Source organism: Microcaecilia unicolor, chromosome 6, assembly GCF_901765095.1.
Source record: "Microcaecilia unicolor chromosome 6, aMicUni1.1, whole genome shotgun sequence".
Taxonomy (NCBI): Eukaryota; Metazoa; Chordata; class Amphibia; order Gymnophiona; family Siphonopidae; genus Microcaecilia; species Microcaecilia unicolor.
Window position 1 is genome coordinate 330,176,176 of NC_044036.1, and position 23,144 is coordinate 330,199,319.

At 39.8% G+C, this 23,144-nt stretch overlaps 1 protein-coding gene across 3 annotated transcripts in view; it reads left to right on the forward strand.

Moving 5' to 3' along the window:
• Positions 1-23,144, forward strand: part of HELZ (helicase with zinc finger) — a 241,411-nt gene that overhangs the window by 166,100 nt on the left and 52,167 nt on the right. For 2 of the 3 annotated variants that reach the window (XM_030208449.1, XM_030208450.1), the window contains exons 22-24: positions 2,992-3,196; positions 18,989-19,040; positions 19,824-20,011. In XM_030208449.1, the coding sequence (XP_030064309.1) occupies positions 2,992-3,196; positions 18,989-19,040; positions 19,824-20,011 (445 nt within the window). The remainder of the gene's footprint in view (positions 1-2,991; positions 3,197-18,988; positions 19,041-19,823; positions 20,012-23,144) is intronic. The other variant, XM_030208451.1, reaches the window with a different exon arrangement.

Genomic DNA, 23,144 nt, shown 5'->3' on the forward strand with positions numbered 1-23,144 from the left:
CCTGTTCAGATTTATATGCTCCCTTCAGTATCTTCAAAGCTGGAGCTCTTCTCATGATGTCATCATGTCCTTGTGTTTCATTGTTGTACTGTTCAATGTTTCATGCATGTTTGTTTTTTACCCAAAGAAACAGGAACTTAATTAAAATATTTTTAATTGGGTGTTCCTAATGGCTAGCTGTTAGGTTTTTCCCTTATATAATTTCCTTAGTAAATAAAATTTTTAAAAAAAACAACAAAAAATCCTCAAGGTCATATTCCCTCAAGGTCATATTCCTCAGTATTGCAGGGATATGTTTTGTTGCTCGTGTTATTTCATTTGGGTTTAGCTTATACAGTTTTAGTAGTAGCTCAAAGCAACGTATTCACTAAGTATTTCCCCATCCCCAGAGGGCTTACAGTTTACTTTTTATTCCAATCCCTATTCCTTTGGGGAATTTTTTGGTAGATGTGGTAGCTGTGTTAGTCCACTCTTAAAGGTAATCAATAGAAATAAAACAAAATAAAACATGGAAAAGAAAACAAGATGATACCTTTTTATCGGACATAATTTAAAATGTATTAAGTTATTTCCAATGTCTTTTCCATGTTTTATTTTGTTTTATTTCTATTGAACTTTTTGGTGAAAGTTAGTTTGCACTGATAATGCAAGAAGACCCTGCTGATATCTACTTTTTTCTTGATAAATGGGTCTTTTCCTGTTGTTTCTGTTTAACCACTTGATCCACCTAATGTGTCACTACTTACAGTAACCTTTTTAGATTTCAGAACCTTAGCTTCAGTTTCCATAGGCTCATGGATTAACCAACAAAAAATGTTATGAGAAGGGGAAAGATCCTTGTTGGAGGAAGAGTGATTTGTCTGCCTTCTGTTTTTTGTTCTATTAAGTGTTTGTCTTGTTTGTAATTGTTGTATGTATTTTTCTACATCACTACCCAAAGTGCAGCTTATAAATATTATATTATTATTATCATTGTTGTTATGAACACTAGGAACTGATATGAATTTATAGTGATAATAAGCTGTAATGCATAGGTTGAGGAAACTTATCAAGAGAGATCCTGAGAGACAATAGAGTTTAACATGAAGGAAACTAACAAAGTATAATGTAGCTGAACTGGATCATGCCACCAAAAGCATTTCCAAATATTTGTCCATTTATCATTTGCTGTTTTGATGAGAGGATTTCTTTGAAGAAGACTGCTGAAAATATTGATTTGTGTCAATCGGTTAACTTTTTAAAAAAAATCATTTAATAAAATCGTTTTTTGCCGTCACTAACAGATTTGGGTGAGTTTTCCAGCAGTCACTGGCCTAAACATAACATAGTAACATAGTAGATGACGGCAGAAAAAGACCTGCACGGACCATCCTGTCTGCCCAACAGGACAAAGATATGTGTAAACCTTACCTTGATTTGTACCTGCCTTGTTCAGGGCACAGACCGTACAAGTCTGCGCAGCAGTACTTCCCGCCTCCCAACCACCAGTCCCACCTCCCACCACCGGCCCCGGCACAGACCGTACAAGTCTGCCCTCCACCATCCTCGCCTCCCAACCACCAACCCTTCTTCCCCCACCTGCTCCGCCACCCAATTTCGGCTAAGCTTCTGAGGATCCATTCCTTCACAGGATTCCTTTATGCATATCCCACGCATGTTTGAATTCTGTTACCGTTTTCATCTCCACCACCTCCCGCGGGAGGGCATTCCAAGCATCCACCACCCTCTCCGTGAAATATACTTCCTGACATCTTTCCTGAGGCTGCCACCCTTCAACCTCATTTCATGTCCTCTCGTTCTACCACCTTCCCATCTCCAGAAAAGATTTGTTTGCGGATTAATACCTTTCAAATATTTGAACGTCTGTATCATATCACCCCTGTTCCTCCTTTCCTCGGTCAGCAAGTCTCTCCTCATACGTCTTGGAACACAAATCCCATACCATTCTCGTAGCTTTTCTTTGCACCGCTTCCATTTTTTTAACATCCTTCGCAAGGTACGGCCTCCAAAACTGAACACAATACTCCAGGTGGGGCCTGACCAACGTAAACCTATCAATGTTGAAAATGCTCAGCTTTGACTGGATTGCTTTATTATATACTACTGTGTATTTTTAGGAATCAAAAACTTTTGTATAAAGAGGAAACTTACTGGTTTCAGGTTCCAAACTAGTCTTTGTTAGTAATAACATGTTCTTAACCAGTATAGAGATGAGGAGATATTTAAACATAAACAACTAATAAGCCTAAGTGTTGATGAATGCATATTTTGTTATTAGAGCAACAGTCTTGACAGTTCTTTGCTGAATAGTCACATCAAATTAAGTGTGCATTTCACATTTTTGAAACGTGCCAAAAGAAGGCTTTTGGGGAGAAGTCAAGTGTTGTGTTGTAATCATTTCTTAATGTCCCAAGTGGAAGCTCGTGTTGCTCATCATTTTTATAGTGCCTTGTGCATTTTATGTTAAACCTCTAGTTTTAGAACAACTCCAAAATTTTTGTGATGGCCTCAGTTTCTCAGAGTTGTTTGTCCTCTGTGATTATGGAGGGAATTTTTTTTCTTTTGTTTATAGAAATAACATTTTAATTTTGTAATTTGATCAGGAATATGCTAGATCCTTAACCAGTGGCTACCTGATATTTGCAAGTATTTGAATAAATCAAGTTAGATAGACAATATTTGTGCTCTTACCAGATCAGTTTCTAGGCCATGGCTTCTGTTTAAATTGAGAATAGCACTTTTACTGCTGTTTCTGAAAGGAAGGTAGGGCCAAGTGCAGGTGATTCACGGCAGTTAAATAACACTCCACATTGAATGTAGCTCACCATTACAGAAAGGCATTGAAATACAAGAAGGAGTGTAGAGGCAGGAAGTACCCCCTCCCCTTAAAAACTGGCTTATTTGCATTCCAGCTTCAGAATTTTCTTTCAGTGTGTTAAAATTATTTTGTATTTGGTTAATTCATTGTACTGATTTATCTTTATATATTAGGAAATTTTGGGAGCGGTTTATCACTATATGTCACGAGAATGAAAGCTTGCATGGTATCACGTTTGAACAGATCAAGTCTCAGCTGGAAGCTCTGGAGTTAAAGAAAACCTATGTGCTGAATCCATTGGCTCCTGAGTTTATACCCCGGGCTTTAAGGCAACAACATTCAACAAACAGCAGTAAACAGCAGCAATCGCCACCAAAGGTAAAATTTAGCTAGCAATTAAAAAAAAAAATGTAGCTAGTGAGAGTGAAGATAGAAGTGTGCACTAAACATGACACAAATTGTCTGTTCAATATTTATTGCTGTCATTTAAATGGTTCTTGAGATCACAAACTTAAGAGTAGCCAGATTAATTTGTTTTTGTAACAAAATGATTTTTAACAGCTTTAGAAAATGAAATACAAGAAATATATGTTATTTGTAGAAAGCTGGTCTGTTCAGAAGCTAAGAATGGAGTGATACAGTACTTTAATATCCGACTTATTTAAGACTTTATTTTACTCACATTGTCATGAAAATAAATCTCATGTTTACTGGTCTCAGATCATCCATAAAATAGATTGAAAACTCTGTTCTCAAGAGATCTAGAAAATCTGTGTTTAACAGCCAAGAAAAATCTTTATTCATGCTAAGTTTCCTAGCTTCTGCAGTGTAGCCTGCATGCACTGTTTTGGGAGCGAATCTTCCTTTGCACGTGTACTTAACTGTTTCCATTATAACGCGTGTAGTTTGTCCTTAGATTTTGTGCACTCAGTTATGTTCTGATTGCAGATCCTCAGCAATGGCACTCATCTAGTTGATCTAAGATGGAGCTTCCCAAACCAGCCGAGTTTTCAGTATTTCCGCAAGGCATATGCATGATATAAAACTACATGCGCTGGAAATCTAGTATGTGCAAATTAATCTACTGCATATTCAGTGTGGATATCCTGAAAATGGCTCTGGGGTCCCCAGGACAGTTTTGAGAAGCCCTGATTTAGGATGAATTCAGTCTGCCCTACAGATATTCCAAAACCTTTTCATTAATAGATGTGCTGGAATGATATAAGGGCACCAGAATAACAGTTAATTTTGACATTAGTTGATGATATTACAGAAATGCAAGTCAAACAGAGAAATGATTAAACTGTGGCTGATGGCTGGGAAAACATTTAAACATATCCAATGTCCTCTTTTGTCTGTCAGATTGTAAGACTTGGCATGTTGTGTGTTGTCATAGATCAGGAAAAATGTGAGTTTTCCTGCATGTAGTAATAAAACATTGTGTGTGTGTGTGTGTGTGTATATATATATATATATATATATAAACAGATTTTGTCAACAGATTACCTTTCAAATGATCAATATTTGTTAACCATTCTGTTCCTGACTGCCAAATTTTGACTGATAGATGTTGTGATTTGGAAAGGATAGGCTGTCAAAATATAAGATGAGCAAGAGAGGTTGTGTTAAAACTGATTATGGAATACATTGGATGAATGTAATTCGTAACAGTAGATGATGTCAGGAGGACCATTGGCCCATCCAGCCTGCCGAGTTACTCTTGTCCACATAGCAAGAATATGTCCCAGCTGCCTACTATAGGAGCTTGGCCACTTGTACATTATTGCTTCTTATCCAAGTCAGTTTTTGTTTTCTTCCTCATTGGTCTTGTATCATCCCAAGTGAAGGGGGGGGGGGGGTTGTTTCCAATACCTGCGGTTTCCAAATTCTTTCTCTTCCTCTATTATAGCCATTAAAGACCATTAGGTGTATCTGGTCTTTCTAGTTTCATTCTTGGTGAAGTGTGACAGATCCCTGTTGATATCAGACGGTTTCCCATCTCATCTTCCCCACTTGGACTGTTTGGAATTTGGTAGTAGTAGTAATGTATGTTCTGTAAAGAGCTGTATTGAATTCAGAAGCACAAAGTAGAGGTCTTCTCAAGTTAAAGAAAATAGAGTATTTGTTTCTTATATTTGTGTTAGTCAAATTTTACTGGTAGTACTGCGTAGTATCATGTGAAGGAAGCTGTGTTTGATTCCCAGTTCAGTCCTTCCAGTCACTGGCAGTGTTGTGGAGGAGGCTTTGACAGGGGGGGGGGGGAAGGAGTGGGTCGGTGGGTGGGAAACCATACTTATCAGACAATAGAAGTATCTAGTGACTGGATATAAGGTCCATGTTTACAGGATTCCAAAAGGAGCCCTGATGAGTGGACCACTGTTTCACATTTCAGCTTTATTTAATATATAGCAAATAAACATAATATCTAAACAGTTTACAGTAGTCAATAATACTAAAATTGGAAAAGAAGGATTAAGACACAACTGGAGGCCTAGTTTATATTAGTTAACGTACTTTTGGGGAGGGGGGATATAAACTAACTATGACAGTTGTAGAGGAGTAGCCTAGTGGTTAGTGCAGCAGACTTTGATCCTGGGGGGCTGGGTTCGATTCCCACTGCAGCTCCTTGTGGCTCTGGGCAAGTCACTTAACCCTCCATTGCCCCAGGTACAAATAAGGGTTTTTTTTGACAAATTCCTAGAGGAAAGTCCATAGTCTGCTATTGAGACAGACATGAGGGAAGCAACTGCATGCCCTGGGATTTGTAGTATGGAGTGTTGCCTTGATTTGGGTTTCTGCCAGGTGCTTGTGACCTGGCCTGGCCACTGTTTGGAAAACAGGATACTGGGCTAGATGGACCATTGGTCTGACCCAGTATAGCTACGCTTATGTTCTTATGACACATCTGGGAGGGAGGTTGGGCAAACTATATGTAGACAAGCGGATGTAAAGTGCAATCAAGGGGTATTTCAATCAGAGCCGCCATCAAGATTACTGGGATTAAGTTGCTTATGGAAAGGCTTGAACAAAGAATTGAGCCGCGAAGCCTTGATCTTTTTAAAAGAAACTTCAGATTGGGTTTCAAATTGAATAGAGTTTTGAGAGTAAGAGCATCTGCCAGAAAGGTAGATGTCCAAGCCGTGTGTGGGTGATAAAGAACTACAAGTAGTTATCATAAAGAACAGAGTGAGAGACCTGTAAAGGCGTAAGGGAAGACCAGAATGAAAAATTGGCTAACCTAGAACCAAGATTTTGAAAATTGAATGATAGTGAATGGATAACCAGTGTTTTGCTGTTGCAGTGACTGAACTGAGTGAGTTGGGAGTGGATATAAAATAGGGGGAAAACCCTGACAGTTGTAAGGAAGATTGATGGTGGCAGATCCCAGCCCTGGTTTCGATTGAGGTGGAAGGCCAAATGAGCAGTAAGAAACTAGCATGCCCCTCCCCCCCCCCAAAAAAAAATAGAAATGCCATTAGAAAGTTTAATTTAAAGTATAAAGTGAAGATTTGATAAGAGATTGAGAAATGAAATTCTAACCTGAGCTGACAGAACCTCCTATACTCAAACTGAGATTTCATACTTTAATTGTGATGGAAGTATTGTGGAGGTAATTATGTAATTACATGTAGGCAAACTGTACATGCATACTGTGAATGGACGCTGCCTGACTTTCAAAGCAAAGTATTTGCATATGTCCATTTTGAATTCTATTCCAGGAAATCTTAGCACTTTAACACAACTGTGATGCAGAATTTTTATGCACATATGCATGGATTTTCAAAAGTATGCATTTCGGTTCAATCTGCTTGGAAAATCATCTCAAACAATGGGCATACTTACATGTATGTAGGCAGGGCCTGCATAAGTGTACTTGCATATCAAGCAGGCAGGTTTGTGACAGGCCATATTTTTTTTTTTGTTACATTTGTACCCCGCGCTTTCCCACTCATGGCAGGCTCAATGCGGCTTACATGGGGCAATGGAGGGTTAAGTGACTTGCCCAGAGTCACAAGGAGCTGCCTGTGCCTGAAGTAGGAATGGAACTCAGTTCCTCAGGACCAAGGTCCACCACCCTAACCACTAGGCCACTCCTCCACTTTATGTAAAGCACTGTTTTATCCATGCAAATATCTTCAAAAATTACTCTCATCATTGACAGTATCACAGTTTGCTTTCTTATTTTGCTTGTCAGATTCTCAGAGATATAAAGTTATATGGTGGGAGAAATAACTGTCTCCTCCTGTATAGACATATGGACACAAAAGCCACTTAGATGTTGGAGAATAGCACCTCTTATAGCCATTATAAGAGTTGCCCGGAAATGGCAAGCGCCATTACGGCAAATGTAAGCCGAATTGAGCCTGCATATCGGTGGGAAAATGTGGGATAGAAATGCTACAAATAAATAAATAAAATTATAATTATCAACCTCTCTGGTGCAAGAGGAAAGATCATTGTATCTTAATGGTGACTTAAAAGGTTTCTGAGATATATATATATATAAGGTCTTAATAGTCATTAATAAAACATGAATCTGACACATCGCCTGTGACATGCTGAAGGATCAGGCTGCAAGCCATTGAAGTAATAGTTGTTGTAATTCTTCTTTTTTATGCATTTTAAAAATACAACTCTTAAGACTTGTTGGTGGGATTTTGGTAAATGCAGATTTTTGTGTAAGTGCACTCTGTAATTTGGTCCTGGAGGAACACCTGGCTTTGACTGCAGATTTACGGTCCTTGAATCTTTAATGAAAAATTACCCAGCTTTTGCTGCCTGCCTCTTTGCAAGCAGCTGCAGAATCCTGGCACAAAAATGAATTGTTCATGTATTATGCATCATACTTGATTATGCTGAAGAATATTTCCGAGTGTTGCATTCAGTGTGATACTTTAATGTATGTTACGTAACTAGTGAAAAGGATTCAGTTTAAACCAGTGTTTGGCCTTTTCAGAAAAGACAGTTTCTTATTATGCTGATTGTACTTCAAGTGTACTATAAGCTTCTTTTACAAAAATGTGTAAAGTTTGACTTAAGTTTTTGATTTTGAATTGGTTTTCTGTTCTGAACTTGATGAATATGCTTGATATAAGACTTTTTTTTTTCTGTTGACAGTCACACAAGTGGGTTAGTGATGTTGTTTGTTGGCACCAAGGACAGATCAGTTCTCCCAGAGCTTTGAGCATGCATGGCCCTCCAGGTGTACAGCAGTCTCCTCAGGCCCCTCAGTTTTGTTTTTTTTCCGATCTGTTAAATAGATGTGAAAACTTAGCTGTCCCATCAGTAAGGAGTTTCTCCTCTTAATTGTCTTCCAACTGTGTTTTTCATTGTTTAAAATAGTTATAGACTTTTTCTTAGGTTTTAAAAAAACCAAACAAATTTTGTAGATAAAGCCTGGGTTTCAGCTTTGCCTTTAAGGTGTTAGAGAGATCCAGAACATCAACAAATGTCTATGTAACTGATTTGTCTTGGCTGAGTGTAAGCAGTGTGGAAGGATGTCTCTACAAGCTCAAAAGTTTAATCTCTACTGGCTCTACAACAGTAGCGTAGCCAGACCTCAATTTTTGGGTGGGCCTGGGGGGGGACTGGGTGGGCATGACCCACATATTTTCTCTCTGTCCATCCCCCTCCCATAAAGATAAATACCTGGGCTGGCGGGGATCTCCGTGCCCTGCCAGCTGAAGAATCTTCTGGAGGCCCCCAAGGCTTGAGAAGTCTCATCCCTGTGCCATCACCAGCGTGGCGGGAAGCAGCGTTCAGCAGCATTGCCTGCCTGCCTTTTAAAATAATTTGTCTCCCCAGGCTCCGCTGCATTTACTTCTTCGCCCGTCTCAAAGCGCTGCCGTTCGCACAGGCAGCTCCACTCCCCTTTGCCGCGTCCATCCAGCCCTCTCTGATCCACTTCCTGTAGTGGATACGTAGGGCCAGATGGACGCGGCAAAGGGGAGCGGAGCTGCCTGTGCGAAAGGCAGCGCTTTGCGACGGACGAAGAAGTAAATGCAGCGGAGCCTGGGGAGACAAATTATTTTAAAAGGCAGGTAGGCAGGCAACGCTGCTGAACGCTGCTTCCCGGACCTGGCGGAGCCGCGGGAGAAAAGGCAGCGACAGTAGCAGGATGTTGGATGGGCGGGCCTGGAGGGAAAGTGGCTGGGCCTGGGCCCGCCCGTGGCTACGCCCCTGCTCTACAGTCATTATGAAGTGGAGAAAAGATTCTTGCTAGTGCAGAGGGAAGAAAGAAAATCCTTGCAAATTGTTGTAGATCATGTTCTATAGATGTGACCTCTGCCTCCATGCTTAATGGCTTTGTAAGTCCAGCCACTTAGCTTCTAAGTGCAAACACCTTAGGCATCTTGTGCACTATCTGTTCCATCTAAAGGACTTTGAGAAGACCTTTGTGCTGGTCTGAATTCTCTGTCCTTAGCACCTTCTCAGTGTAGCTTTTGGCAGCGCAGAACCAATGCTGACATCTTGTTCTGCAGTTATACCACAGATGTCCAAATTTGTCATCTCCTGTACAACAGTTTTTAGATTAACCACTGCTAGAGTCTGCTGTAGTCTGATCATATTAGCAAAGTCTCTCTTTTTCATCAGTTTTACTGCCTCTGCTAGAACAGCCACACTCATATCTACAGAAGATGTTTTAATGATTTTGCCAGGAAATACTGTAAAGATCTTCTACCACTCTAGTATCAAAAAAGGCACTGCACAAATATCTCAGTCCATCGATGTTACTTCTGCACAAAGAGAAACTCATTAGTCAAAAGATCTATTAGTCCTTCTACTTTGTACCTCAGGTTCCAAACCACATGGAGAGAATTCTTTACCTCCTTCTTCCTCACATTCAGAAATCTCTTAATGTGGACTGGAAGATTACCCATACTCTCACTTCATCCCATTGGGATCTCTTTTATAAGAAAGGGAATGTTTCACAGGAATTCCTTCTGATCCTTTCCCTCCTGTTTGAAACAAATCTTGGTATGAAGAAATATTTCTTACCCTGAGGTTCATTCAGTACATAGCAAGAGACGTTCCTTTTCTTCTAGAAGAAGAGGCAGTTCTATGTTCATATGTCTTTTGTCTCTTAATTTAGAAACCCTCAAAGCCTAGAGTCTCTATTCGAACACATGACCTCTTAAGTTATCAACAGTTTTGTTTGTAGCACACTCCACTGATAATTTAGCCTGTCTCTAAAAAGATGGTCTTAAACTATAAATTTCAGTCACCTGGGTTCAGTAAAACCTGGTCCTCTCATTCTTCAGTTGTAGTAGAGTGGGCCGTTAAGAAGGTGAGAAAATGTAGAGCGTTTTCAAATACAGTGGCAGGTGAAGATCCCAGTCTAATGGACCATTTAGGCAAAAAAGATATTTCAAAGTGCTCGAGGACCATCATCTCCACGTGATTCAGTGGAGGCATATCATCTTCCAGTGACTCCAATGCTTTTCATCAAACCTGTCTTAACTGGCTGGAATACTTGCAGAAGTAGATGAGTGTGGAGTACATTTTATGCTTATGTATAAAATGTTTATACAATTGTATAAAAATTAATCATTGACAAATAATAAATGATAATCCAATACACATAATGAATACATACTAAAGCATGAAAACAACTAAGTGTTTATAGCGACTTACTAAAAGTACATATTTTTAGGTATTTTCATGCTCTAGTATGTATTCATTATGTGTATTGGATTATCGTGTATTATTATTTGTCAATGATTAATTTTTATGCAATTGTATAAACTTTAAAAAAATGTTTTAACGTTTTTATTCTTTATTTAGTATTCATTACTTATATTTTGTTCTTACAGTTAAGTTTGTGCCCTGATGCAGCCCTTATAGGGTGAAACATGGCCAGGTCGGGTGTTGTTTTAATTCAGCCAACCTAATAAATTTTATCTACGTTTTTTACCTACTATTTACTGTATCTGCTGCTATGGTTTCTCTCCCATGATTGAGTAATTTCACATTTTGGTGATAGTCTGACATTCACTGATAACTTTTCTACCATACAGCACCTTTAAGCAGTAGTTCCTCTGTTGTCATCTTCTATATAGTTGAGCACATCTTATTATCATGATTATACTATTGAAGAAGAAATGTTATTGTATTCTGTGGTCAGTCATAGCAAGTCTAGCATCAGTCTTTTGATAAGCTTCATCAGCGAAAAGGAACACAACCAAAGCAAGCTACATCAGCACAACAGAAGCAGCCAAATTCCTTCCATAATCTGCATCATATCTTGGAGAAAGTAAATCATAACTGATTCCTGGGTTCTCAGCATTATCAAATGTGATCAAGGCACTTGAAAACAGCAAAAGAAAAAATTTTGTTCCAAACACAGATCAAAATGCCAATATGTGTTGCTAATAGATGTCACTTGATGTTAATTCAGCAAAAGGCACTTGCAGAAGAATGCATCTTCAGACAGACGCTTGCCTTTTGCTGAATTAACACAAGCGACTCATTCTGAACTGCACCAAAGTATTTTTGTAGCCTAACAGATGATTCCAGCATCAGCTGAGGATCCCATCTCAACTCATGCAGAGAGCCAGGTACAAGCCAAACAAAAGCTCCATATCAATCACACACAGCTCAGCACACTATTTAACTACCTTCAAGTTTTTACACTTCATTGTTATCATTAAGATCAATCACTTGTAATATAGACCAATAATCAATTTCCATGTTTTATATTGACAAAGAATTCCCTTTCAGTTATGCACAGAGTTGGGACTTGCACTTTCTCATTACTGTTGTGGAATCTTGCCAGGTATTTGTGACCTGGATTGGCCACTGTTGTAAGCAGGATGCTGACTTGATAAACCTTCGATCTGCCCCAGTATGGCAATGCTTATGTTCTGGTCTAAGATTCAAGCCACTTACGTCTTCAGCAATTGGAACCACATAGAAGATAACCTCAGCAGAGTTCTTCAGCCCCATGAATGGTCTCTGAGTCATCAAACCTTGCAGAACATTTTTTGGGCCTGGGGCAGAAGCGTAGCCAGGTTTTGACGTCAGAGGGAGCAGACCGTTTGTAAAATAGGCACCAGTGTGAGGCTGAAAGCTGAGCTGCTTAGGCGCCATTTCATTCAAAATTCATTTGGGAGAGCGGTCGTTCCCCTTGTACCCCACCTAGCTATGCCTCTGGGCACTTCTCCAGTAGACTTATTTGCCACAAAGCTGCTTCTGTTTGTTCAGTGTGCCCATCCCTTGATCAGCTGGCAAGGAAAGTGCTGGCCATAAACTGAATTTGCTTATCCTTCTATCCCTCTAATGGCATAAACCCTGAAGTTTCAAATATAGCCCAGCACAGCCTCATAGCACTGTCCCAGCTTTATCAAAACTGGTTTCCAATTTCTCAAAAGACTGTCTGTAGGCTTTGGTTCTTCCCAGCTCTGAAAATGCAAAGTGGAGACTTCCGTCTACGTCCAGACCTTGAATCCCTAGCCCAAATGATGTGGAAATTGTTAGACTTAGGATGAAAGCTAAGTGCTGTTCAATGTCGATTTAGGATATCTTAGTGACAGTAGGAAAAATCTTCCACTAGATGTACCTATATATTTGTAGTGGGAGGAAATAACCAACAGGTGCTGTTGTAAGGATAGGAGAGGATTTGCAGGTGTATAAGGGCACAAGAATGTTGAAAAGAAACTTAGGGGAACCAGAATAGAGCATCTAATGCACAATGATCAAACTCTTAAAAGGAATGTAGTATGCAATAGGTAGCCAATGTTGTTGAATCAGCAGAGAAGTAACCCTATCAAATTGTTTTGCCCCTAGCAGAAGTTTTCTTTTTTGTTACATTTGTACCCTGCGCTTTCCCACTCATGGCAGGCTCAATGCGGCTTACATGATTTGACCAAGTTTGTCTGAGTTTATGTTCTCCTAAGCTGGGATAGAAGAAGACCATGATAGAAGGAATTACAGTAAACAAGACAAGAAATGACTAGAGAGTGCAAAAGAAGGTGGAATGATCTATGATCGAAAAGAGGATAAACTGTAGAAAAGCTGCTTCAAGTTGAAAAAAAGATTTCTTAATTAGGCTGGATATATGTGTATCAAAAGAAATGTACTGATGGTAATCCATAGGATCTTAATAGTGTCCCTCAAAATGGCGAGGGTCCCCTATATCATAGGCAAGTTGGTCTCAAGTGTAAAGTCATGACAAAGAAAAAGTACCTCTTCCGTTTTGGAAAGGTTCAGTTTCATTCTGTTGGTAGCTAGCCATTCTGTGATGGTATCAAGTTTAGCAGTAAGCCCAGCAATAAATTCAGGTGACTGTGTATCATAAATCTTAGCAGTTGTATATCAGTATAAGTAGGAAATAGGTTATGCCCAAAGACTGAATAAGAAGTGCTAAAGGAGCAAGAAAGACATTAAAGAGGTTGGATCCTAGTATCGAGCCATGAAGGACAACCCATTGGAGAGCATACAGGATTGCTCTGCACATAATCAAGTATACTAAGAGATTCTAATAATAATAATAATGTTCTATAGAAATGCTTTAATGAAAACAAGTTTGGGAGAAGAGCATTTACCTCGCCTAAGTGAGAAGACAATTGTTCTGCTACCAGTATCAGTCTGTTCATAACAATCTATAATCTTCAAAATAAAGCGCAAGTTAGAAATCGAACAATAGTTAATGCAACAGAAGGGTCAAGTTTAGAATCGTTCAATCAAGGGCAGATAGAAGGTTTCTTCCATTCTGAAGGAACAACATCAGACTGTAGTGTGGAGAACTGAGAGCAGTGGGCCAAGAAATGTCTTCAAAAGATGTGTTGGTAGAGGATCAGTGGGGGAAGTGATGGATCTGAGATGTTGTTTAAAGCATAGGAAGCATGAAGTTATGAAATCTATGATCTGCACAAGAAAATGGGAATAGCCAAATCATCCCTGCCACCTTGGATTGCAAACATCTGCCATCAGAGTACATCTCAGCACACTTTCAGGCTTATTTTCGAAAGAGATCACCAGCGATTTCCCGACACAAATCGGGAGATTGCCAGCGATCTCTCAAAAGCGGTGAAATCGGTATAATCGAAAGCTGCTTTTTTGACACCATGGCCGCTTTCCCGTTGCCGAGCCGACGAAATTTAAAGGGGGCGTGTCGGCGGCGTAGCGAAGGCGGGACATGGGTGGGCATGGGCATGGCTACCAGATAGCCGTCTTAAGCATATAATGGAAAAAACAAAAGTGGCAATGAGTATTTTGCCGGTTTTACTAACTGGTCACTAACACCCTCCCACACTAAAAAAATAAAAATAAAAACCTTTTTTGCCAGCCTGTATGCCAGCCTCAAATGTCATACCCAGCTCCCTGACAGCAGTATGCTGTCATACCCAGCTCCCTGACAGCAGTATGTCCCTGTAACAGTTTTTGTTGGTTGCAATGGACTTCAGGCAGGCGGACCCAGACCCATCCCCCCCCCCCCCCCGTTACACTTGTGGTGGTAAGTGTTGAGCCCTCCAAACCCCCCCCCCCCCAAAACCCACTGTACCCACATGTAGGTGTCCCCCTTCACTCATAAGTGCTATGGTAGTGGTGTAGAGTTGTGGGGAGTGGGATTTGGGGGGCTCAGCACCCAAGGTAAGGGAGCTATGCACCTGGGAGGTATTTGTATATATTTTTTTTTAATTTTTAGAAGTGCCCCCTAGGGTGCCTGGTTGGTGTCCTGGCATGTCAGGGGGACCAGTGCACTGGCTCCTCCCATGACCAAATGCCTTGGATTTCGCGGGGTTTGAGATCGCCGGCATTTTTTTCCATTATCACTGAAAAACAAAACCGGCCATCTCAAACCCAGCAAACTCTGGCATTTGGCCGGGCCAAACCGTATTATTGAAAGAAAAGATGGCCAGCCATCTTTTTCGATAATACGGTTCGGCCAGCTGTTTGCGGCGGTGCTGCCAAAATAGATCGCCGGCAATGTATTTCGCCGGCGCCGTTCGATTATTCCCCCTCTCTGTCTTACATATCTTAAAATTGTCTTTCAGTGTCTAATCATCTTGCATTTCATGAAGGGATTTCATTTTAAACTCTAGTGCAAGAAACCTCCTGTGTCATGGAATTTCAGTATTGTTTTTATATCTCATGAAACCACCATTTGAGCCTATGGAAACCACATCACACATGGAAGGTGCTCTTGTTAATAGTAGTTAGTTTTAATAGTAGTTTGGCTAGAAGAAAAGGTGAATTTGAAGTGTTACCTACCTATAAACCATACACTCAGTTTAATCAAAACGTAATATTAAGGGCCCATTTGGGATGGGCAGGCTGCTGCAGCTTATGCGGGCCTGGCCGATATTCAGCCGAGCCCAGTAGTCATTCTGGGCAGGAGCAGAGTCCCCTCAATCCTGCCCCTTGCAACATCTTTGCAAAATGGCTGCCACAACCTCTCGCGGCAGTTCGCTGTACTTCATGTAGTACCGCAAGAAGCCGCGAGAGGTCACAACAGCCATTTTGCTAAGGTGCTGCAAGGGGCAGGATCGAGGGGACTCTGCTCCTGCGCCCAACAATCACCACTGGACCACTAGAGATTAAGGTAGGCTCCTGTGGACCCTGTGTGGACTCGGGGGGGGGGGGGGGGGGGGGGTTGGGGGGAATGACTTGTAGCCATGGGTTGAGAGGGGATGCAACGTGTTGGGGGCTTGGCGGGGAGGACTTTAATTTTAAAACAAAAAATAACTTATGCGGGTCCCAGACCAATATTCAGCCGGGGCCTACATAAGCGGGTAATTTAGGACAGCTTTTGAATATCACCGGCACACGCATAAGTCCTATCTCCTCCCCAACACGCCCCCCAGCCTGCCCCTGACCGGCCCACTATTTTTGGGCCAGTCAGAGGTGATATTCAGCAGCACTGCCTGGTTTAGTGCTGCTGAATGTTGGCAGTTAGGCGGCGACAGCCTCTCCAGCCTGCTTAAATCGCTCTGAATATCAGCCCCAATGTGGCTTACTTGTAACAGTGTTTTCCATAGATAGCAGGATTGATCAAGCACACAATCCCTTCTTTTTTTTTGAAAATTTCTTTATTGTAATATGAAGTCAACCATAAACCATACTACAGTATATACAAAGAACAGACATTATACTCCAGCATTAAGATCCAAACATGTGAACTATACCCTATAGCACTGCATAATTAACCTTCATAACTTTTTGTTTTCCCCCCTTTTATTCCCCTACCCCCGTGGAGTACCCCCCTACCCCCTTCCCCCTGCCCCTCCCCCTCCCTTCTAATCCCAGCACTTATCCTGAATTGCCTGTTTCAAGACCCTGTTTTAAGAACAAGGAGAGCGCCCGTCTCCAAATATCTCGGTACTGCCGCTTGCCCAGAGACACAGTACCTTTGTATGCTTTTAGCACCCAATTCGCCATTTCACTCATGCTGGCCTTCCACGTGTCCAAAGGTGGGGGTTCTGCAGCAACCCAGACTTGCAAAATGCATTTTTTGATTAATACCATTGCTAACAAAATAAATGTTCTCTGCGCCACCCCCAACCCCTGCTCTTTAAGTGAATCCCCACACCCCATTAATGTGACTGAATACCTGCACTCCAATGTGCGTTGCAAAATGTCCTCAAGGGCACTCAGTGCCCCAGACCATAGTGCCTGTAAAGAGGGACATTCCATAAATGAGTGTACAAATGTACCCACTCCCTGCCCACACTTATTGCAAGTTGCATCATCCCACATCCCTACTTTCTTACCCCTCTCTTTAGTGATGTGGACTCGGTAAAGAATTCTATACTGTATGTCTTGTAAAGAGGCATTTGGGGTTAATGTGTGTAGGTTTCCAAAGACTGCTCCTAAGCGGTCCACTGAGATTTCCTCTACCACGTCCTGGCTCCACCACACAATCCCTTCTACTGCCTTGAGAGTTGCATTCTTTGTAGAGCAATAGTACTAATTAGAAACATAGAAATATGATTGCAGATAAGGGCCAAAAGGTCCATCCAGTCTACCCATCTTCAGTAACCACTAACTCCTCCTTTCCTAAAGGATCCCACATGCCTGTCCACACTTTCTTAAATGCTGACAAAGTCCTCATCTCCACTACTTCCACCGGGAGGCCATTCCACACTTCCATCACCCTTTCATTGAAAGAGTATTTCCCTTAATTCCGTCTAAGCCTATTTCCTTTTAACTTCATCCTATGCACTCTCATTCCAGAGTTTTCTTTCATTTGAAAAAGGCTCACCTCCTGTATATTAATGCCACTGAGGTATTTAAACGTCTCTATCATATCCCCTCTCTCCCGCCTCTCTTCCAGCGTATATATGTTGAGATTTATAAGCCTATCCCTATACATTTTGTGGCAGAGACTTACCAATTTTGTAGTTGCCCTCTGAACCAACGCCATCCTGTTTATATCCTTCTGTAGGTGCAGTACTCCAAATGAGGTCTCATCAGAGACTTAAACAAGAGAATTAGCACCTCTTTTTTTCCTGCTGTTTGTCCCTCTCCTTATGCACCCAAGCATCCTTCTGGCTTTGACCATCGCCTTTTCTACCTGTTTGCCCACCTTAAGGTCTTCAGACACAATGGCCTCCAAGTCCTTCTCATCTTTCGTACACAGAAGCACTTCACCCCCTATACTGTACTGTTCCCTTGGATTCTTGAAACCCAAGTGCATGACCTTGCACTTGTTAGCATTAAATCCTAGTTGCCAATTTTCAGACCAATCTTTGCAAGATCCTTCCTCATGCCATCCACATCCTCAGGGGTGTCCATCCTATTACAGAGCTTGGTATCATCCGCAAAGAGACAAACCTTTTACCAGACAGCCCTTCCGCAAAATCACTCACAAAGATGTTAAAAAGAGCTGACCCAAGGACCCAACCCCTGTGGTACACCACTGATGACATCCTTTTCCTCAGAGCAAGCTCTGTTTATCACTACCTTCTGTCTCCTTCCATTTAACCAGTTTTTAATAACCCAGTCGGTCACCGAGGGCACTCAGTTTATTGAGGCATCTGAGAAGACTGCTGCACATGGGAAGGTCTGTGCATGACCAGAATGTTAATTTAGTTCTCAGTTTTGAGAAAGCTGTTCCATTATGGTGCCATCAGATGATATCCCCCACCCTCATGTGGGCCTGATCAATCATTTGGTCTACAAAAAAAAAAATGCTTGTTTGGGATGTGAAATATTGCTTTATATTCCAGTAGCTTAAATCATTTTCTGCAGACTATATTAAGTTGGGTTCCTTTCAAAAGTTGTCTATTTCATTTTGTTACTTGTTTTTAGCAAGTTTCATTTCAAATGATGGTGATTGAATTCTGGTTGCCTTGGAACAGTTATAGACAGGGTTAACAAAGTTGATAGAGTAAAATGTTCAGGGATCAATTGCAGGTTGCCATCTCTTCAGAAGTACTATATTAATAATACATCCAGTCTGTCTAGTATATGTGTTTATGACCTATGTGCAGTATTGTTTGAATGACATGTTAGGTCTGTGCTTACTTGGATTTTGCTGACAACTATAAAGCAGTAATAATATCTAGGCAAGGTTCTGCAATTTTGTTTGTCACCTAACTTAGTTTCTTAATGACTGCTTGTTTTCTCAGGAATGTAGTCAGTTACTTTATATATAAAATCATGTTTCACATTTATATTATATCAAGATGGATGCTACAAATGTTTACTTTGCCTGTGAAATCCCCTTTAAAACAATAGTGAAGTCAAAACAAAACCCCAGTTTTTGAAATCAAGCCTTAAAACATAACTGTTACAGTACAATTTGATTGTGGGTTTTCAGTGATTTTGATCATTGCTTTTCTGTATTAGAGCAATAATAATATTAAAGAACAGGTTGTCAGATTGGGAGAAAATTCTGGGCCAACTGACTGTGTGGTATCACTTCCTCACAGACTTGCCATGCTCCCCGTAACGGCAGGAAAATCTATTTCAAGAAACACCAAATAGGTGTCTGAAACAGTCAGAGCAGTAAATAGTGCCCCACATTGTTCAGTCTTTGAGAGTTTGAGAGTCCAGTTCATTGCTCTGTTTTTCAATGTGTGGTTACTTTGGGTAAAAAAAAAATAAAAAAAAAAAGGCAGTCCAGGTGTGATGTTTTCATTTCCCATCGAATCAAATAGGAGGCATTGCTGTTTTAATTATGGTGATTCGATAAGTGAAATAATACAAAACTCATTTTTTTTCAAGGCTAAGGGCCATCATCATAACCAGAATGAGCACTTTCAAACTGATGGACTTGGTAAGGGTTTTTTTTTTTTGTTTGCTGTTTTTAATTTTTTTTTAATTTTTTGTAAAAACTTATGTATACATTAGCGTTTTGTTTTGCTTATCCATTTTTGAAGGCCTGTTGTCATTTGGAAAGCCTTTTACCTTCATCACAAAGATCACTACTACCTGTGCTTGGAATTTGAATGTTTTTATTTCTGTATATTTATGAGTCAAAAACTGTAGCTAATGTGGAAAGACAAAGAGAAATGGTAATTAGCTAAGTTCTTACGACCGCCTATAGTTCTGTATCAAATAACAAAAGAAAGAGGACCTTCTAAACTTAAACCTCCTGTTTAGTTAACATATCGCCCTATGTTTTTTCCATTAATATGGAATTTATTGGCTGTGTAATATTGATAAGAAAATTTCACAGCTGTCACATTATTTTGTCAATTTAATCACAGTATTGCACAGTATTGTGGCTGCAAACATGGTCATGCATTATACTCTTGCTACTGTTTAAAAAAAAATGAATACAATAAAAAAAAATAAAAGAATTTATTGGATAAAATAATGGGTTTCTCTTTAAGTTTTTCTGTTACTTGTAGAACAATTAACAAATAACCTGAAGACTTTTTTTTTTCTCTTTTCAGTATGTAATACTTAATTTTCCACCACATTGTTAAAATAACTTACAAACCCTTTGGGCATAAGGAAGCCTTTACTTGAATTTAAAAAGACAACTTGTAGATACTTTATATGGGTTTCTACATCCTCTTTTTTTGCATTGTTTTTTGTTGGTTTTTTTTTTCAGTTCAGCAGCCCAATCCTTCTGTTCTCATTGGCAATCCTATCCGAGCATATACTCCTCCCCTTGGACCTCACCCTGCCTTGGGAAAATCTCCAAGCCCCGTACAAAGGATAGACCCTCATACCGGAACAAGTATTCTTTACGTACCTGCTGTCTATGGAGGAAATATGGTTATGTCTGTGCCTTTACCTGTAAGCATTCTGTTATGTTTTTTTAGTCTTATAAATTGAACTTCTGTACATAGATAAACCACTGAGGCCAGCCTGGTCACTTAGTGGTTATATAGTATATGTTATTGAGTAAGAGACCAAAATTCTCTCATACAGCTCAGTTTCTTGCTCCTTAAATATGCTAGATCTGGAAGTGCAGATGAAGTACATTCAAAGCACTTGCAGGAGGAACATCCAGACACTTCTCTGATAGAAATTGGTAGTGGCTTACTAAAAACCAGCGTCAATTGTAGTTATTCAGCATGTTGCAACCTGCCCTCTTGGTCACAGATGATTTTTCTAGAACAAGACACTAGTTGGTCAGAACTGGTCTAGAAACAAGACACTTTTGTTAAAGCAAGTTTATTTTGTTGAAAAATATTCTGTTCCTCAACAAGCATTTGCTGGCAAATATATTTATCAATCACTGTGTTCTATGGACAGCTATGCCCACTTCATTTCTATAGGCCATAAATTACTATGGTAATTCAGTCATATATTTCATGGTGGTGTTGCTCTTCTAATAACTGTATCCCCTGATCCTTCCACTCTATGATGACAAACTCCTTTTACTTACTGCCTCCTCCTAACTAGGTTTGCTGACCCATTATCTACTGTGGTAACCTCTTTCGCTTTATCCTTTTGAGAAACTGATGCCGCATTCCTTAAAGTGGAATTAACATGTTGTCTTTTGCAGTATACTTCTGTGACACATTAGCTATAGATCTTCCTTTCCTCCAGGCATTACATATGACGGTCTCTGGGAAAAGGTGACTAAAATCTCAGATTCAAAATGTTGAGAACGGCTCAAATTTCATGTCATGGGTCTATAAGCAGACTGCAACAGTTACATGTTTGAAGTTCTGTAACCTTATTTTTTCTCATGAAAGGATGGGGTTTGGTCTGACAGAATTTATTAAAACCTTATTTTATGCTTCTGGTGACTTTGATCACCTTTTCCCAGAGATGGTCACATATCTTTATTGTTCAAGATTTTTTTTTAGAGATAGAATTATAAGCCTGTAGCCCATCACATGGCAGTACTGAGAGTTTATTATCTCATAGGGAAGTTTTAGTTTGAGTCGTACACATTATGAAACTGTCCATGAACTATATGACACAGTGACATAATGCAAAAGTAAACCAATATATGTTTTTATGCGGCAGCTTATGGTAAGCAATGGTTCTACAAAAGGTATACCCATTTGCTACTTTTTTCTATTTCAGTTTTGAGGCAAAAGATCCTTTTGTGTTGACAGGTATCACGTCTAATTCAGAGTGCTTTTGTACTTTTTAGAATTCTTACATAGCTTGACACTTAATGCCTTCTGAATTTGGTTACTCCATACTTTTAATAACAAAGTACTCATGTATGCTTTTAAAAAACATAGGTTAATTTTTAGCTAAAACAGTTGGTACGTGACAGAGAAGGATTATTAGGTTCAGCCTGATGGCTCATATAGCAAGTGTTTTGCATACCCTGCAGAAGACCTGGGCTTGATTCCCAGGCCAGCTGGGAATGGAAATGCTGTGTTGGATGAGAATTTAAAAGTAAGTGAAGAGACTCTGGAGTGAAGGTTCATAGCACCTTATCCCAAAAGTGGCTGGCTCCAATTAAGCTGCAACTACAAAAGAACAAGAGGAACCTTCCACTCCCTCCCCCCCCAATATACCCCCAAATGTAACGTTTCTGTATAGGAGTAGCAGTTCAACTTTAAACAAGATTTTGTGAAATTGTTGGGTAATTTTATAAAGATTTTTTTGTTTGTAAAGGCTGTTTCACATGCAGTGAAAGTTTTTTATAACGTCCTGCAGTACACCCACTTATAGGGAGGTTTTTCAAGAGGGTACATGCTTATATATGTACTATATATAGTGTTCCCGGGGGGATGGAGTTGCAATGTACACATATATTTTATAAAATGTGTGTACACATATACAGTACATACACGTTACTAATTTGAAATTGATTCTGTGGTGTATGTATGTTGTTTTTTTTCTTTTTGAATAAATTAAATGTTATCTTGTAAACCACCTAGTCATAGGTGGTATAGAATTTATTTTTTAATTAATCTGCTTTGGAGCATTAGCAAATTTGTGCACTCTCGGGGCTGGTTCTGGGGGCCTGTATTATAAAGGCACATGGATGTCTTTTTGGACTTCTCACATAGGCAACTTGTTATAAAATCAAGACCTACAGTTACTCCAGTTGTTATAATGAAGTTAAAACCGATTCATCTGATTTCAAGGATTTGAAATGAATTCCTGTGAATCAATATAAATCCTGGTTAAATGAGGCGAACAGAATTTAATTACAGGATGACTGTCAAATAAGGGTTGAGGAAACCAATGTCCCTATTAAGATACTTTCGTGTTTGTTCATTTTGCTTTTGAATGTCTTATGTTTCTGGGTCCCAAGCTTTCTCACCCATTTGTTGGTATATTATCCCTTGCATTGTCCTTTCTTTTACAGATGCCCAATAGTAATGCAGTCTGTTCTAGTCAGGCTTCTCAGGAAACATCATTCCTAGCTCATTCTGAACTGATCTGATAAAACCCAGTCACCAACATATTTAATTAGACCATGAAAAGGTATCTCCAAACAGCTTGTTAACCTTTAACTAATTTCAAATCCTTAACATCCCCATTTGGACAAATAAACTTCAGCTATATAGAGACCAACTATACACTACACATCCCTTTTGTCATTGTCAGATTTCAGCAGCCTTAATCCTTTTTTCTAAAGTTCATTTTTCTTGATTTTTTTTAAAATGAGAAATTCTATCATATCAGCATGCATTATAGTTGGAGATATCACATACTTGGCATATTGCAAATGTCTATCAAAACTATCCTATAATCCTATTGTGCAAAAAAAGAGAGGTAAGAATTTACCTCACCAACATACAATATATGAAGAAAAGAGAGAAAGGTTCAATATAGTTGTGGAAGGGCTAATTGCCAACTAACTATGCAAATCCATTGACTAACTATAATCAAGACAATAGTGTGAAACATAGACAACAAACTATTTCAGATCACAGGTAATCATACATTAACCACTTGATACTTGTTCATAGTTCTCTTCCTTATTAACTGCCTTGGGGCCTGTTTT